This window comes from Trichosurus vulpecula, chromosome 3 (assembly GCF_011100635.1).
Source record: "Trichosurus vulpecula isolate mTriVul1 chromosome 3, mTriVul1.pri, whole genome shotgun sequence".
Taxonomy (NCBI): domain Eukaryota; kingdom Metazoa; phylum Chordata; class Mammalia; order Diprotodontia; family Phalangeridae; genus Trichosurus; species Trichosurus vulpecula.
Genome location: NC_050575.1, coordinates 327,058,734 through 327,073,202, shown reverse-complemented (window position 1 = coordinate 327,073,202; position 14,469 = coordinate 327,058,734). Strand labels below are relative to the sequence as shown.

Sequence of the window (14,469 nt, the reverse complement as noted above, 5' to 3'; positions counted from 1 at the left end):
GTCTAAAATACTAACAGGCAATATAACATTTTTTCATTTTTCTGTTTTATTATAAACTAAAACTTATCAGAATGCTTTGTATTTGAAAGAACACCTCATTCTCAACTGACTAGATACTATTCTAGATATGTAAAATACTCTCAACTTTCTGAAAGACAAATATAATTACTCTTAATAATATAATCAAATGAAGGGAATTATCTTGATAAATGTTTCATATTTTACAAACACTGAATCTGATGTTTCAGGTAAAGGGAATGAATGAAATTATTCTTTTCTTGGTGGTTCATCAACTTCTAGGATATCAAACATCCTCAAGCTAAATTATTAATCTCTAACAACTTGAAGGCATTACCCTCAATTATGAATTCATACCAAATGAAGGGTCTGATAATTTTGTTTTCATTAAAAATACTTAAAAAAAAAACCACCTTATTAAAGTTGTCCAGCAAGAGCGGCCATCCAAACAACGCAAATAACAACTGATAGTTGTTTTCTTAAATTGTTTAATGTCTTCTAACTCCTCCTCTCTCATATCTGGCCTCTGAGCTACAAACAATTGCATCAGGTTAAACAGTTCTTCCACTGCCTAAAAAAACAACGGAGAAAGAGGCAAAAATTAGTATGCTATATTATAAGATGAAAATGCAATAAAATCAGAACTGAATGAAAATAACATGGGCAGAAGTTATAGTATTACAACTGAAAACTTGTTAATGGGGATTTTTATGCATCTCAAGTATATACTTTAGAACAAAGGCTAATATAATATACAAAGAAGCATTAGAAGTATTCCCACTAAAACAGACACAAATAAAGGATATCTACTCTCACCATTTTCATTTAAAATAACAGAAATCTAGTGACTGAAATAAGACAGGATAAGTATTAAAAAGGAAGAGATGAAAATATCACTTTTGTTGATAATCATAACTGTACATTTGGAAAAGCCACCCATAGAGACAATTCACCTAAGTTGCAGGATTTAAAACGAATTCAATAAATAATCTTCATTTTTATTTACTATTAATAAGAAACAAGAAAACACACTACACAGAAACCCTTTTAATAATAATAAAAATTCTGAAATATTTGCTAATTAACCTAGCTACCTGGGAATATACAATACCTATATAAAAACAACTATAAAAAAAGAGTGAACAAGATAAAGGAGTACCTAAATAACTAAAGCAGCATCTAACGTGTATGAATGTGTTAGATTAATATAGGAAAAATAACAATATTTTCTAGACTACTTTACATATTGTAGTAGCAATTTGGATTTGAAGATCTTTCCCACCCATTAATAGGCCATGTAACCTGCTTATGTCACAGGAAGCCTAAGTTACATGTGGTGGGAGGAGTTTCCTGGCAGGAAAAGGAAGTTATGTCACAGGAAATGCTGAGAGAGAGAGAGAAAGATCTTATGGCTGCTAATGGCCGCCCTCGTGATTGTTAGAACTGAAAAGGCTGACTTAGCTGTACTGTGAGTTTATCTTTGGGAAGACCCCAGCAGGGGGAGTCAGAGAGGTTTTGATATGGTGATAACGGTGATTTAAGTTCCTTGTTATGATAAAGTGGGCTGACTGGCTGTGGGAGCTGAACATTTGGTTACGGGATATGATTTTCTGGTATCTGAATAAATGTTATACTTCTTTTACCTTCTTTATGGAGAGTCTCTCATACTTTGCAATACAGAACTACATAGGCATATTTACAATTATTGTTGATGTTGTGTTTATTGCCGTACTGTTACACATATGTAATACTATCAATTAAAATACTATGAGACTTTATAAAATATAACAGGAGAAAATAACAAAATCTATACGAAACTCTTTGGGGGCCATATGCATGTTCAGTTCTAATGTAATATACCTACTTTTCATGTCAAGTTTTGTGAAGTTCTTATTCCTTACTGACATTACAAAGTGATTCTTATGAAAACTATGGGGGAAAGATGGACAACAGACCAATGGAAAAGAACAGACATGGTGATGGATTCAAACAATATATATGAAAGATTAGTGTTTAATAAATCTTTAGAAAATAAAAATTGAATGAAAGAATTATTTAGCAAATGTACTTTGGGAAACTGGTGGTCAAATGTAGAGTTGAGAGTGGGAGGAAGCATTTTTGCCTTAGCTTCCCATCAGACCTCTACAACAACGAAATTCTCAACAAGAAAGTCACGAAAAAGTTACAGGAAGTCAATTTTCCAGCCCAGGCAGCTTAGAAAGACACAGAGGTTTGTCAATATTGGGCTGAGAGTTGGTCAGGAGTGCACAGTGGCCGGGACAAGGAGCCTTCTAGTGCCCAGGGACATAGCCAAGACTAAACACCAGGGCAGGAAGCACCATGGTAGAAAGAGAACCCAGAGCCTTTGAACTAGTTAGTGTTCTAGTAGAAGAGAAGCCACTGGACAGCTCTGTTACCCATTATCAAATTCTGAGTCACAGATCTAGGGTGGAAAGGAAATGATGTGAAATTGAAGCTGAGTACTAAGCATAAAACAAGTTCCAGAACTTAAGAATGTGGCTCACTTCTAACCTTGAGCCTCAGAACTTATGAACCCTCAGTGTAACAGCCAGAACACGAGACAAAGACAAACGAAAAGCATGCAATTTAGTTGTTCTGAACCTGAAGAACCTCCAAGCAGGCTAATAGTGACTGAGTCCAGCAAGAATACTAACACTCAATTATATAAAAGTCAACAGCTTTTGCTTACAAGACGACAAAACTTCTCCAGAAAACTGAGATTCCAAGACGCCTTGCTGCTTTGGGGGAGGGTGTGTTATCAGTTCTTCCTTTTGGTCACTTAGCAGTAATGTCCCCCCTAGTGGGCTACAAATATAAAAAATTTACTTGAACTTCCCTTGGCCCTAAGGCTGAGATGCCATCTTCTCCTACCCATCTCCACTTGGTGACTTTGCCCTACACTGTTTTCTTAGTTTCTAAAACTTATGGTAGCATGCTAAAGAAGATTTTAAATTTAAAAATCAGGTGATGAGCTACATTTGTTTTATCTTTAAATAAACAAACCAACAAGAAGAAGAAAAAGATGGAGATAGCTTGCTGGCGCAGTGGATAGAGAACTGGCCCCAGAGTCAAGAGCACCTGAGTTCAAATCCGACCTCAGACACTTGACAATTACTAGCTGCATGACCTTGGGCAAGTCAATTAACTCCAATTGCAACAACAACAACAACAGCAAAGCTTAGACAAAGAGACTGTTCCCCAGATCACACAAACTCCTAAGTACTGAAAAATTGCAGGACCCTAGACTAAGCCGTGAAAATAGCAGGACAAGAAAGGACAGAGGTTCAGGTAAAACAAAACCCCTCTCCCCAGAAATGAAAAGGACCAAACAATGTCCAAAGTAAGTTGGAAGAATAAGTAAATAAAAAAGAATCCCAAAGAGCTACTATCAACTGCTGGGAAAACTAGAAAACAGTATGGCAGAAACTAGGCATAGACCAGGGCTGGAGAACCTACCAGCCTCAAAGCTCAGAGTGGCCCTCTAGGTCCTTAAGTGCAGCTCTTTGATTGAATTCAAACTTCACAGAATAAATCCCCTTAATAAAAGGATTTGTTTTGTAAAATTTGGACTCAGTCAAAAGACTACAGGTTCCCCACCCCAATACAAACCAACATTTTACACCTTATGCCAAGATAGGGTCAAAATGATTTAGACATAAAGGATGATACCATCAGCAAATTAGGAGAGTAAGGAATAGTTAGTTTACCTGTCAGATCTATGGAGAAGGGAAGAATTTGTCACCAAACAAGAAATAGAGAGCATTACTAGATACAAATTGGATAATTTTGATTAATTTTAATAATTTTATATTAAATTTAAAAGTTTTGAGCAAACAAAACAAAGCTTAGGAAGAAAGCGGAAAGCTGGGAAACAATTTTTGTAGCAAGTATCTCTGACAAAAGTCTTATTTCTCAAATATACAAAAAACTGAGTCAAATTTATAAGAATACAAATCACTCTCCAATTAATAAATGGTTAAAAGATGTGAGTAAGCAGTTTTCAAATGAAGAAATCAAAGCTATCTATAATCATATGAAAAAAACTGTTCCAAATCACTATTAATTCGAGAAATGCAAATTGAAGCAACTCTGAAGTACCATCTCACATGTACCAGACTGGCTAACAGGACAGAAAAAGGAATTTATTGATGCTGGAGGGGATGTGGAAAAATTGGGACTTAATACATTGTTGGTGGAATTGTGAAATGATCCAACAACTCTGGAGAACAATTTAGAACTATGCCCAAAAGGCTATAAAACTGTATATACCCTTTCACCCAGCAATACCACTGTGTCTTTTTCTGAAAGAGATTTTTTAAGAAGGGGAAAGGACCCACATGTACAAAAGTATTTATAGCAGTTCTTTTTGTGGTGGCCAAGAATTGGAAACTGAGGAACAGCTGGACAAGTTGTGGTATATGATTGTAATAAAATACTATTGTGCTATAAGAAAATGACAAGCAGCCTGACTAAAGAAAAAATCTGGAAAGAAAGTGAAGTGAGCATTATAGATAGTAACAGCAATATTGTACAATGAAAAACTGTGAATGACTTATTCTCAGCAATATAATGATCCAAGACAATCCTAAATGGCTCACGACGAAACATGCTATCCACCTTCGGAGAAAGAACCAATGTAATCTGAATGTAGATTGAAGCATATTATTTTTCACTTCATTTTTTTTCCTCTTTTGGTCAATGTCTTCTTCACAACATGACTTTCACAACAATAAAGAAAATGTTTCACATGACTGCATATGTAAATTGCTTACTCTCTCAGGGAAGAGAGATATTGAGGGAAACAAGGAAAAAATTTGCAACTCAAAAATTTTAAAACACGAATGTTAAAAATTATCTATATGTAATTGGCAAAAAAATAAATTATTAAAAAAAACCAAAAAGATACTGTGGTATTCCTGATAAAAAGAACAGAGCTGAAGAGACACTATATAACATTCAAATACTGGACTCAAGAGAGGTATAAAAAGGTAAATGAGAAGCCGATTAAACTATTTGTGTTTGAGGAGAGAATATACGTAATATCTCTGAACTTTATCATCACCAGGGGTCTTAGAGGGAAGTATTCACAAATGAATTCTACCAAACACTTAAAGAATAATTAATTCCAATGCTTTATAAACTATTTGGAAAAACAGGCAAAGGAGTCCTACCAAATTCCTCCTACAACACAAATATGGTGCTGATACCTAAACTAGGAAGAGCTAAAACAACAGAGAAAGAAAACTATAGACCAATTTCACTAATGAATGTTAATGTAAAAACTTTAAATAGAGTGCTAGCAAGGAGATTATACCAATATATCACAAAGATCATACGTTATGACCAGGTGGGATTTATGCCAGAAATGCAGAAGCTGGTTCAGCATTAGGAAAACTATTAGCCTAACTGACCATATCAATAACAAAAACAATAAAAATCATATGATGATCCCAGTAGATGTAGAAAAGTTTTTGATAAAATATAACACTCATTTTTATTAAAAACACTAGAAAGAATAGGAATAAATGATAAGCAATATCTATCTAAAACCATCAGGAAGCATTTTCTGTAATGGGGATATGCTAGAAGCCTTCCCAATAAGATCAGGGTGAGGCAAGAATGCCCATTATCACCACTACTATTCAATATTATACTCAAAATGCTAGCTGTAGCAACAAGAGGAGAAAAAGAAACAGAACAGGAAATTAAGGGAAAAAAAACTATCACTCTTTCCAGCAATGGCATACTTAGAGAATCCTAGAGAATCAACTAAAAAACTAGTTAAAACAATTAACAACTGCAGCAAAGTTACAGGATATAAAATAAATCCATATAAATCAACAGCATGTCTACATATTACCAACAAAGTCCAACAGCAAGAGATAGAAAGAAAACTCCCATTTAAAATAACTGCAAATAATAGAAAATACCTGAGAGTCTATCAATATTGCATAGACAAAGCCAGGAACTATATGAAGACGATTACAAAACATTTTTCACACAAATAAAATCAAATCTAAACAACTGGAGAAATATTAATTGCTCATGGGTAGGCTGAGCCAATATAATAAAAAAAGACAATTTTACCTAAATTAATTGAGGGCCATATCACAGTTCCAAAAAATTATTTTATAGAGCAGGAAAAAACAGTAACAAAATTCATCTTCAAGAACAAAAGGTGAAGAATATCAAGAGAATCAAGGAAAAAAATGTGAAGGAAAGTTGCCTACCAGTACCAGATCTCAAAGTGTATTACAAAGCAACAATCATCAAAACAATATAGTACTGGCTAAAAAAAAAAAATAGAATGGTGGACCTGTGCAACAGTTTAGGTTACACAGTACACAACAGTAAATGATCATAGTAATCTAGCGTTCGGTAGATCCAAACTTTTGGGACAAGAACTCACTATTTAACAAGAATTACTGAGACCACTGGCAAGCACTTTGGCAGAAACTAGGTAAAGACTAACAGCTCACATCCTAAACCAAGATAAGGTCAAAATAGGTACACAATTTAGACATAAAGTGTGATTATCATGAGCAAATTAGGACAATTTTACCTTTCAGATCTATGGATAAGATGACCAATAAGAGTTACAGGATGTAAACAGGATAATTATGATTACATGAAATCAAAAAGGTTTTGCACAAACAAAATCAAGGAAAAAATTGCTACAGCAAGTTTCTCTGATAAAAGTCGCATTTCTGGAATCTCTAAATCAAATTTATAAGAATACGTGTAATAATTCCCCACTGATAAACTTCAAAGGATATGAATAGGCATTTTTCAGATGAAGAAATCAAAGCTATCTATAGTCATATGAAAAAATGCACAAAATCTTTATTGATTAGAGAAATGAAATTTAAAACAACTCTGAGGTACCAACTCATACCTATCAGATTGGCTAATATGACAGAAAAGGAAAATGACAAATGTTAGAGGAGATATAGAAAAATTGGGATATTAGTGGATCCAACCATTCTGGAGAATTTGACCCAGTAATACCGTTACTAGGACTATATCCCAAAGAGAGCAAAGAAAAAGGAAAAGAATACTTATATGTACAAAAATATTTATAGCAGCTCTTTTTGTGGCTGTAAAGAATTGGAAATTGAGAGAATGCTCATCAATTGGGGAATGGCTGAACAAGTTGTGGTATATGACTGTACTTGAATACTTTTGTGCTATAAGAAATGATGAGCAAGATGCTTTCAGAAAAACTTGGGAAGACTTGCATGAACTGATGAGGTGAGCAAAGTGAGGTGAGCAGAATCAGGGGAACATTTTAACAGTAACAGCAATACTGTACAATAATCAATTGTGCATGTTAGTTATTCTGAGCAATACTATGATCCTAGACAATTCTTAAGGACTTATAAGGAAAATGCTATCTATCTCTATAGAGAGAACTGATGGAGCATGAAATGCAGATCAAAGAATATTTTTTAAAAAAGTTCTTTTTCTTATTTTTGTCTCTTTTTTTGGTCTGTTTTTTCTTTTGCAACAAGGCCAATATGGGAATCTTTTGCATGCTTTCACATGTTTAATCTATATCAAATTGCTTGCCTTTTCAAAGAAGTTATTAGGGGGAGAAAGTAAGGGAGAGAACTGGCAACTCAATATTAAAAAGAAACAAGTTAAAAATTTCTTTTACAAGCAAGAAAAAGTAAGAGGAAAAAAAGAACAATTGGGTAAAAGAACAAATCAAAGAAACAATTTCATTAGAAGCAATGATAACGTTCAGGCAATAAACTAAAATTTTTTGGATGCAGCCAAAGTGGTACATAGGGGAAAATATATACCTCTAAGTGTTTTTTTTTTTCAGTAAAGGAGAGAAAGGACAGAGCAATAAATTGAGCATACAATTAAAAAAAACTCATTAAATTACAATTAATTAAAAAATAAATTAACTCCTTCAATTAAACACCAAAATAGACGTCCTGAAAACTAAAGGGGAGCTACAAAAGTGAAAAAAATAAAAAGAAAACCCAAAATATATTGAAATAATAAGGGAAAATAGAAGTTTTTTGGGTTTAAAAAAAAAAAAAGAAAAATCATTGGCTAAATTGATTTTTAAAAAGGAATATTATAACACCAGTATTGAAAGTGAAAAAGATAAATTCATAAACAAGAGAAAATAAAAACAATAAGTGGGAGCTATTCTGCCCATATATGACAATAAAATCGAAAATATAAATGAAAATGATATTTATAAAAATACGAATTGTTCAGATTAACAGAAAAACAAATAGAATACTTAAATCTATTCTGAGAAAAAGAAATCAAATGGGCCATAAATGAACTCTCTCCGAAAAAGAATCCCAATACCAGGCTGATTTACAAGCAAATACTAGGACACATTTAAAAAACAAATAATCCTAGTGCTAAATAAACTGTTTGAAAAAAAAAATTCCTACCAAATTCCTTCTATGACACAAATATGGTCTTGATACCTAAACCAGGGAGAGTAAAAATAGAAAAAGAAAATTACAGACCAATTTCCCTAATGAATATTGATGCAAAAATTTTAAATAAAACATTAGCAAGGAGATTACAGCAACACATCAAAAAACATCATACACTGTTAAGTCGGCTTTACACCAGGACTGCAGGGTTGGTTCAATATCAGATATCAGGAAAACTATAAGCATAACACTGACTGACCATGTTAACAATGAAAACCAGAAAAAAAAACCAAAACCAAAAACAAACAAACAAAAAAAACAAAACAAGATTATTTCAATAGATGCAGGAAAAGCTGGTGACAAAAGACAACATTCCTGTTAAAAACACTAGAAAGTAAATGGAGCTCTCTTTAAAATGTTAAGTAGGATCTACCTAAACCAAGAACAAGCATTATTTCTAATGAGGATAAGCTAGAAAGAAGCCTTTCCAGTAATATTAGAACTGAAGCAAGGATGTCCATTATCTCCATTACTATTCATTATTCTTGATCCTAGCTACAGTAATAAGACAAGAAACAGAAACTGAAGAACCATGGGCAATGCAGAAACAAAATTATTACTTTTTGCAGAAGTTATGATGATTTACTTGGAAAACCTTAGAGAATCAACTAAAAAACTAACAAATAACAATGTCAGCAAAGTTGCTGGATATAAAATATACATGACAAATCATAACTATTTCTGTAAATTACCATCAAAACTCAACAATAAAAGACAGAAAGAGGAATTCCACTTAACATAACTATGGACAGTATAAAATATCTTTTTACATTGCATAACACAGACAGGAAGCACGTGAATACAATTATAAAACACTCTTTACACCAATACAGCTCTAAACAACTGAAAAAATATTGATTTCTTATGGGTATATTGGGCCAATAATAATGAGGAAAATATTACCTAAGTTAATTCACCTATTCAGTACCGTATCATCAAATTACCAAAAAATTACTTTACAGAGCTAGAATTTTCTGCAGGAACAGAGTCAAGAATATCAAGAAAACCAATGGAAAAAGAAGGAAGAGGCCCTAGCAGTACTAGATCTTAAACTATACTACAAAGCTGGAATCATCAAAAAGATTTGCTACAGATTAGGGATATGATATACAAAAGCAAAAGAGAACACTACTGTTTGAGAAGCCCAAAGATCCCAGGTACTGGGGACAAGAATTCACTCTTTGACAAAAACTGTTAGGAAACTGGAGAGCAGTCTGGCAGAAACTAGGCATAGAAAAACATCTCACACCATATGCTAAAAGCTCAAAATGGATACGTGATCTTCTAGACATAAAGGGTGACATCATAAACAAAACAGTGGAGCATGGAATAAACTATCGGTCTGATCTATAGATAAGGGAAGAGTTCATGGCAAAAAAGTGATAAAGAAGTTCACAGAAGATAAACTGATTATATACACTTCTATAGATTCACACACATACACAGGGGAACTAAGTCAAATTTACAACAAGCTATTTTCTAAGTGATAGACAGTTTTCAGAGGAAGGAATCCAAGTTACCAAAAGCTATATGAAAGAATGCTCTAAATCACTAATTATTAGAGAAATGCAAATGAAAACAACTCTGAGGTACTACCACATATTCATTAGATTGGCTGAGATGCCCAAAAAAGAAATGACAAATGCTGTAAAATAGGTGAGAAAACAAGGTACACAAATGTACCTTGATAGATCTGTGAGCTGATCCAATGATTCTAGAGAAGAATTTGGAATTATACTCAAAGGGCCATAAAACTGTACATACGCTCTAACCCAGCAAAACTACTACTAGATTTGTATTCCAAACAGAGCAAAGAAAAAGGAAAAGAACTTATACGTACAAAAATATTTCTGACAACTCTTTCTGTGGTGGCATGTCCATCAGCTGGGGAATGGGTAGACAAGTTTGTAATGGAATACTATTGTGTTATAAGAAATGATGAGCAGGATGATTTTAGAAAGTGACAGTAATTCTATTTTTTCCTTATGCGATGGTACGGTATAAGCAAATAAGTGAAAAGAATACACTGCTTTTTGAATTCCAAGGCCTGGATTCAAGCCCAAGCTGCTTGGCTACCTCCCTTTAAAACATGAGTATTACTGTTAAAAGTGAACACCACTTTAAATACTGTCTTCACACATTGCCTCACTTGTTCTGTTCTGGCCCCCAATAAGCCATTAACGCTTTGAGGAGGCCAGAACAGGAGTTATCCCTACTGTATACGTAAGAAATATACGGCTCAGAAGAGCTAAATAAAGGGCTTGCATTGCTAGACTCCACAAATTATTATTTTTAAAAAAATGTAAAAACGAGCAATGCAGTGAGGAAGCTTGGGCTTGTAATATCCAGTATAGTATTTTCCTATTTCAAGACTAGAAATACGATTGCAGTAGCCTAATTATCTGTAGAAAAAGTGAGACTCAGCTTAATTTTTTTCACTACTTAATATCATCTCTTTCTTATCTCTTTCCTCTTTTATGAAAAAGTTTGGGAGGTTTTTTTCCTAAGCTATATTCTGTAGAAGATCCATATTGATCCCTATACTACGTTCATGAAAATTTCACTTACATTACAGACAATTAACATTACAAAGAAGGAAACGTAAGGATTTAGGTACTACTCTCCTTTTCCCCTTGGCTGCTAACAAAGCTTGCACTGGATTATTAAGTTATTTATTATTTAAGTAAATATAATGGAAACTAGTTTATTAAAACCAAAGTCGACATAGGTAGGTGATATTCTATTTCACAATTCATCAGATCAGAACAATGTGACTAGATATGTTTATATAAACAATTCCCTTTAAGGGATCCAGAAATGAGTCATCAAAAAAACAGTATTATAGTTGTTGGACACAATTTTACAAAGTACAAGAAAATACTACTTTAAAGACTTCCTTCCAGTTAATAACTACAACTTTCTAATAAATTGTATCCAAACAAGTAATAGACTCTACATTTGAAAATAAAGGCAGAGAATCAATTTACTTACTCCAGGGTACTGGCTGGCATGTGGTGTCAGATTCTTAAAGGCCCACTGAATATTCTGATGAGATGCTAGCTGTCTGGTAAATGCGGGTGATTGCTCACAGCAGAGCCTCAAAATGCCATAGTAGGCAGGCAGCATCCCACGGTTAAAAAGCACCACATCCTGATCATCATGGTCAGCAAGGATATAATTGAAGGCAATGTTCTTGGTTACCACTGGGTTCTGCACAATAAGGCGGACATTCTCCGGACAGTCAACACATACATTGTACCAAAAAGAAAGCAAAGCTTGTTTATTGTGGTTGGTGGCTATTGCTGGCTCAGAGAGTTTAGGTTGGAAAAGGTTCCACAAGTCCATGAAATATGTGGAAAACATAAGCTTCTCTGTTTTGGAGATGAGACAGTATGTCATAAAACTAAAATAGGGCACCAACTTTGTGGTGCCATGAACAGCAGCATCAACATAAAGTTTGGCTCTGGAAAGCAAGCCAAGAAGTACGTTGTAGACCTGATGCAGAACTACTGTGGTATCTGGACTGAGCGGCAGGTCACGTGTTGGGATGTGCAAAGACCGTGTGGACCGGAACATTTGCCGGAATGAATTGCTTGGGATTAAGGATACCAGAAGATAAGCTGCAGCTAGAAGACAGAAAACAAATTGTTAGAGCCTCACAAAACAAATCATGACGATACAGAAAACTGAAAGTAAAAAAAGAAGCTGCAAAACAGAAATTATGGTTTCATTTCGTAAATATTAAAAGGTTTACTGAGGGACACAAAGAAATACAGCATTTCCAAAATCTTTTTGTCCCTAATGAAATTACGTACCTTTGTGGCATTATTGTTAATCATGCATTATCAATAGTAACACTGCTAGAAGCAGGAAAATGGGGAATGTAAGATACAAAAGGTGGCATTCCTGGAGGCCCAATGGAAAAAGGTGAATATTAGTTTATCACTCAGCTTCCCCAACTCTAGTGGGGGGTGGTGAGGGAGGGTAGAGGAAAGGGTCCATGAACTTCCCCCGCCCCCCCAAATTCTGATACTATTTCAATATAATTGGTTTCCTTTGTCATCCTGTATATTTTGTTTTATGCATTTAAACACACTATTCTGAGAAGGGGTCCATAGGTTTCATACAAAAGGGTCCATGACATAAAAATAAGAAGCGTGCTCTAGTATTTCAACTTGACATAAATTTTACTCCCCTCATTCACAGAATCTTGGACAGGGTAGCAGAAGTCATCTAATCCCTTCCCTAAATCCCTTCAATGTCCTTTAAAGAAGATTATGCAGGTTCTACTAAATATTTTGAATGATGGAGAGCTTATAAGGGAGCTATCCAATGATGGTCAGTAGTAACTCCTTTAAATTGTGTAGAAATTGAACTACAACTTTCACACATTTGTTGTATTGTTTTGCTCTGGAACAATATAAGTTTGTTCTCTCTTCTACATGACTGCCATAAAATACTTGAACTAGTATGTCAACCCTTCCTTTCTTTCGGTTTAATATCTCCAGTTTCTTCAAATGTTCTTTACATTACATGGGTTCTAGACTATACTCTTTCTCTTACGGCATGGTAAGTACTTAATAAATGCTTCTCTCTCTGTCTGTCTCTCCTTTCATCCCTCCCCATTCACTATGGTCATATCACTGCATAAAAAAAAAAAAACAAACCTCTATACCCACTTAACCTCAAAAGAAAAAGTATTTATAAAATGCTCGTAAAAAACATTTCCACAAATCTGCCTTTTGCTATTTAAACAAATTTCTAACTTACAAGTTCTGACTCGAGGATAATTATGTGCCAAAAGAAAACGCTCAACCCAATTTTCCATATTCTGGAGCACCCAGCTATGCGCCAACTTATTGCGGGGTGTCTGTACTGCCAACCAATCAAGGCATTGAGAAGGGTTATATTCAATCACCTACAAAAAAAAAATGAAAGGCAAAAAGTATTAGGGAAGTTTAAAGAAAAGGTTACAAATAAATGTATTTAATACATTATAATACATATGATACAAAGTATTAGGTTTTTTTATTTGCTTCTATTTGCACCTATAAGAGCAAATTTATTCATATATTTTAAATCAAGAAGATTATCAAATAGGTCATATTTGAGGGTAGTCTCACCTAAGTTTGTTTTTAAATTCTTTCCTGTTATTTCTGACAGTAGAAAGCATGTAATAAAGAATGAAAGAGGAAACAAATGGGAAGTCTAGCTGGGTATACCTCTCCAGTGTTTATGGTTGGGGCTGGAAGAGAGACGCATCACCCAGAGAAACCATGTTTGACTTAAGCCATTAATAAGACGGCACTGATCTCTGTTTCACAGTTCTATCTTCATTCCTAATCCAGTCAAGTGCATCCATTTTTAGGTGTCAAAGTGTGGGATAGCTATAACTAAATTATCAAAGTCAACTGACTGAAAAAAAATATGAAAATCTAAAGCCAACTTTTTTACATACCTCCCATATCCGCTGCAGAATATAAGATGCAAAAGGTGGCATTCCTGGAGGCCCACCAGCAAATTCCATTAACATAGTTAATAATTTAAAGAAAGGGTTGGCAGCCTGCAACACATACACAATAAAACCTATACATTTTTATTTATAAGTTATTATTATGCGCTTAAACATTAAACAAATAACCAAATAGTGTACGTTTAAAATTAACTATATGTAAGAATATATTCGATGTATATGCATTAACACATACCCTACACACATACACACCCACCCAAAAAAAGTTTATTAGCTGCTCCCTTTAAATCTCCTTTTATTGTGAGTTCATTCACCTCTATGCATACTTCGAGCACCAGGAGAGTGCCTTGTGCATAATTTTTTTTCATTTGTTTTGGACTTGTAATTTACATTTTTGTTGCAAATGCTGACAACCAATGAAGCTTGGGAATACTTTTCACAACTCTGAGTCTCAGAATGCTGCCTGTAGCACTGAAATAAAGAAAATGC

The 14,469-nt window shown here is 34.2% G+C and overlaps 1 protein-coding gene across 2 annotated transcripts in view; it reads right to left on the bottom strand.

Moving 5' to 3' along the window:
- Nucleotides 1-14,469, bottom strand: part of USP34 (ubiquitin specific peptidase 34) — a 317,435-nt gene that overhangs the window by 20,647 nt on the left and 282,319 nt on the right. For both annotated transcript variants that reach the window (XM_036750464.1, XM_036750465.1), the window contains 4 exons: nucleotides 13,966-14,070; nucleotides 13,278-13,425; nucleotides 11,499-12,133; nucleotides 432-589 (listed from right to left, as the gene is read on the bottom strand). In XM_036750464.1, coding sequence (XP_036606359.1) covers nucleotides 432-589; nucleotides 11,499-12,133; nucleotides 13,278-13,425; nucleotides 13,966-14,070 — 1,046 coding nt within the window. The remainder of the gene's footprint in view (nucleotides 1-431; nucleotides 590-11,498; nucleotides 12,134-13,277; nucleotides 13,426-13,965; nucleotides 14,071-14,469) is intronic.